Genomic DNA, 1066 nt, shown 5'->3' on the forward strand with positions numbered 1-1066 from the left:
ATAATTCGTTCTTTTCATTCCTTTTTCTTTCTTATATTTACTTTTCTTTCATTTTCTTTCTTTTGGTTTCAGTTCTTTCTTTTCTTTTCTTTTCTTTTATTCTTTCTCTCTATTCTACTTTCCCTAGTACACTATAACCTTAAAAATTATTGGGCATTTACTGCAATTGACTCACTATTGCCAAAACAAAGTATTACAGCATCCCAGATCTAAAGTATACAATACTGTCACATTCATGCTAATTACTCAGTTTAAAATTTAGCACCAGCTAACTGGTTTTCAACTTGGCAAGCCTCATATGATAGGTATATACATAATTGTCAATGAAGGCTTGATTTGAGTGTTTACAATAAGATCTTTTTAACTGCTCAAATTTAAAGGATATTAACAAACAAATTATATCTAAAGCTACAAAAAAAAAAACAAAAACAAAAACAAAAAACATGTACCCTGGGGCAGCTTTGTGGGCAGCCTCAACAGCATTTCGAATGTCCTTTCTGTTGCCGTCACCAACCACTGTAATCAAGTCACCAGATGGGTTCCTCACTGGTCTCGAGTAGTTACCATCAGGTCTTTTCTGAGCACCTCCATAATATAACTTGTACGTATGATCAATGCTATCAAATAAGAAGTAAGTGGTGGAAATCTTTGTATAATAAATTCAGGTGATGAAAAATATAATGTAAAAAATATCTGCAGACCCTCAACTCTGAAGTTTGAATCCCTTTTGCAAACAAATTGTTGCATGCATTGCAATTCCTGGCTCAAACGACAAGGAAGGGAGATGGTCACTCCAGTCTGTTAGCTGTAATGGTAATCTATAATGTTAAAATTATATTTCATTATTTACTGTATACCTTGGCACTTTCACTCCATCAACAGTGATGAAGTTTGTTGATGATGGGTCTGCCGGAATGGACGGAACAGTTGCACCAAATATCTTTAGATCCTCTTCAACAGGTTGTGGATGGGGACGCTCTTGCCATGCAGGTTTCACATACTCATATAAACCCTTAAATTAAAATTTATATATGATTCTTCGAGAATTCTATTTCTAAACAAAATT

The 1066-nt window shown here is 34.1% G+C and overlaps 1 protein-coding gene across 1 annotated transcript; it reads right to left on the reverse strand.

Annotated features, from left to right (window-relative positions):
- Positions 1 to 203: 203 nt before the first annotated feature.
- On the reverse strand, positions 204 to 1012 carry LOC117100047 (aldehyde dehydrogenase family 16 member A1-like; the record flags this gene model as incomplete). Its single annotated transcript, XM_033239596.1, has 2 exons — positions 204 to 617; positions 858 to 1012. Coding segments are annotated over 2 exons (504 nt in total), but the record flags the coding sequence as incomplete, so codon positions are not given.
- Between the last annotated feature and the right edge of the window lie 54 nt (positions 1013 to 1066).

Source organism: Anneissia japonica, unplaced genomic scaffold (genome assembly GCF_011630105.1).
Source record: "Anneissia japonica isolate Jap-2015-1 unplaced genomic scaffold, ASM1163010v1 scaffold268079_len1066_cov148, whole genome shotgun sequence".
NCBI classification, from domain to species: Eukaryota; Metazoa; Echinodermata; class Crinoidea; order Comatulida; family Comatulidae; genus Anneissia; species Anneissia japonica.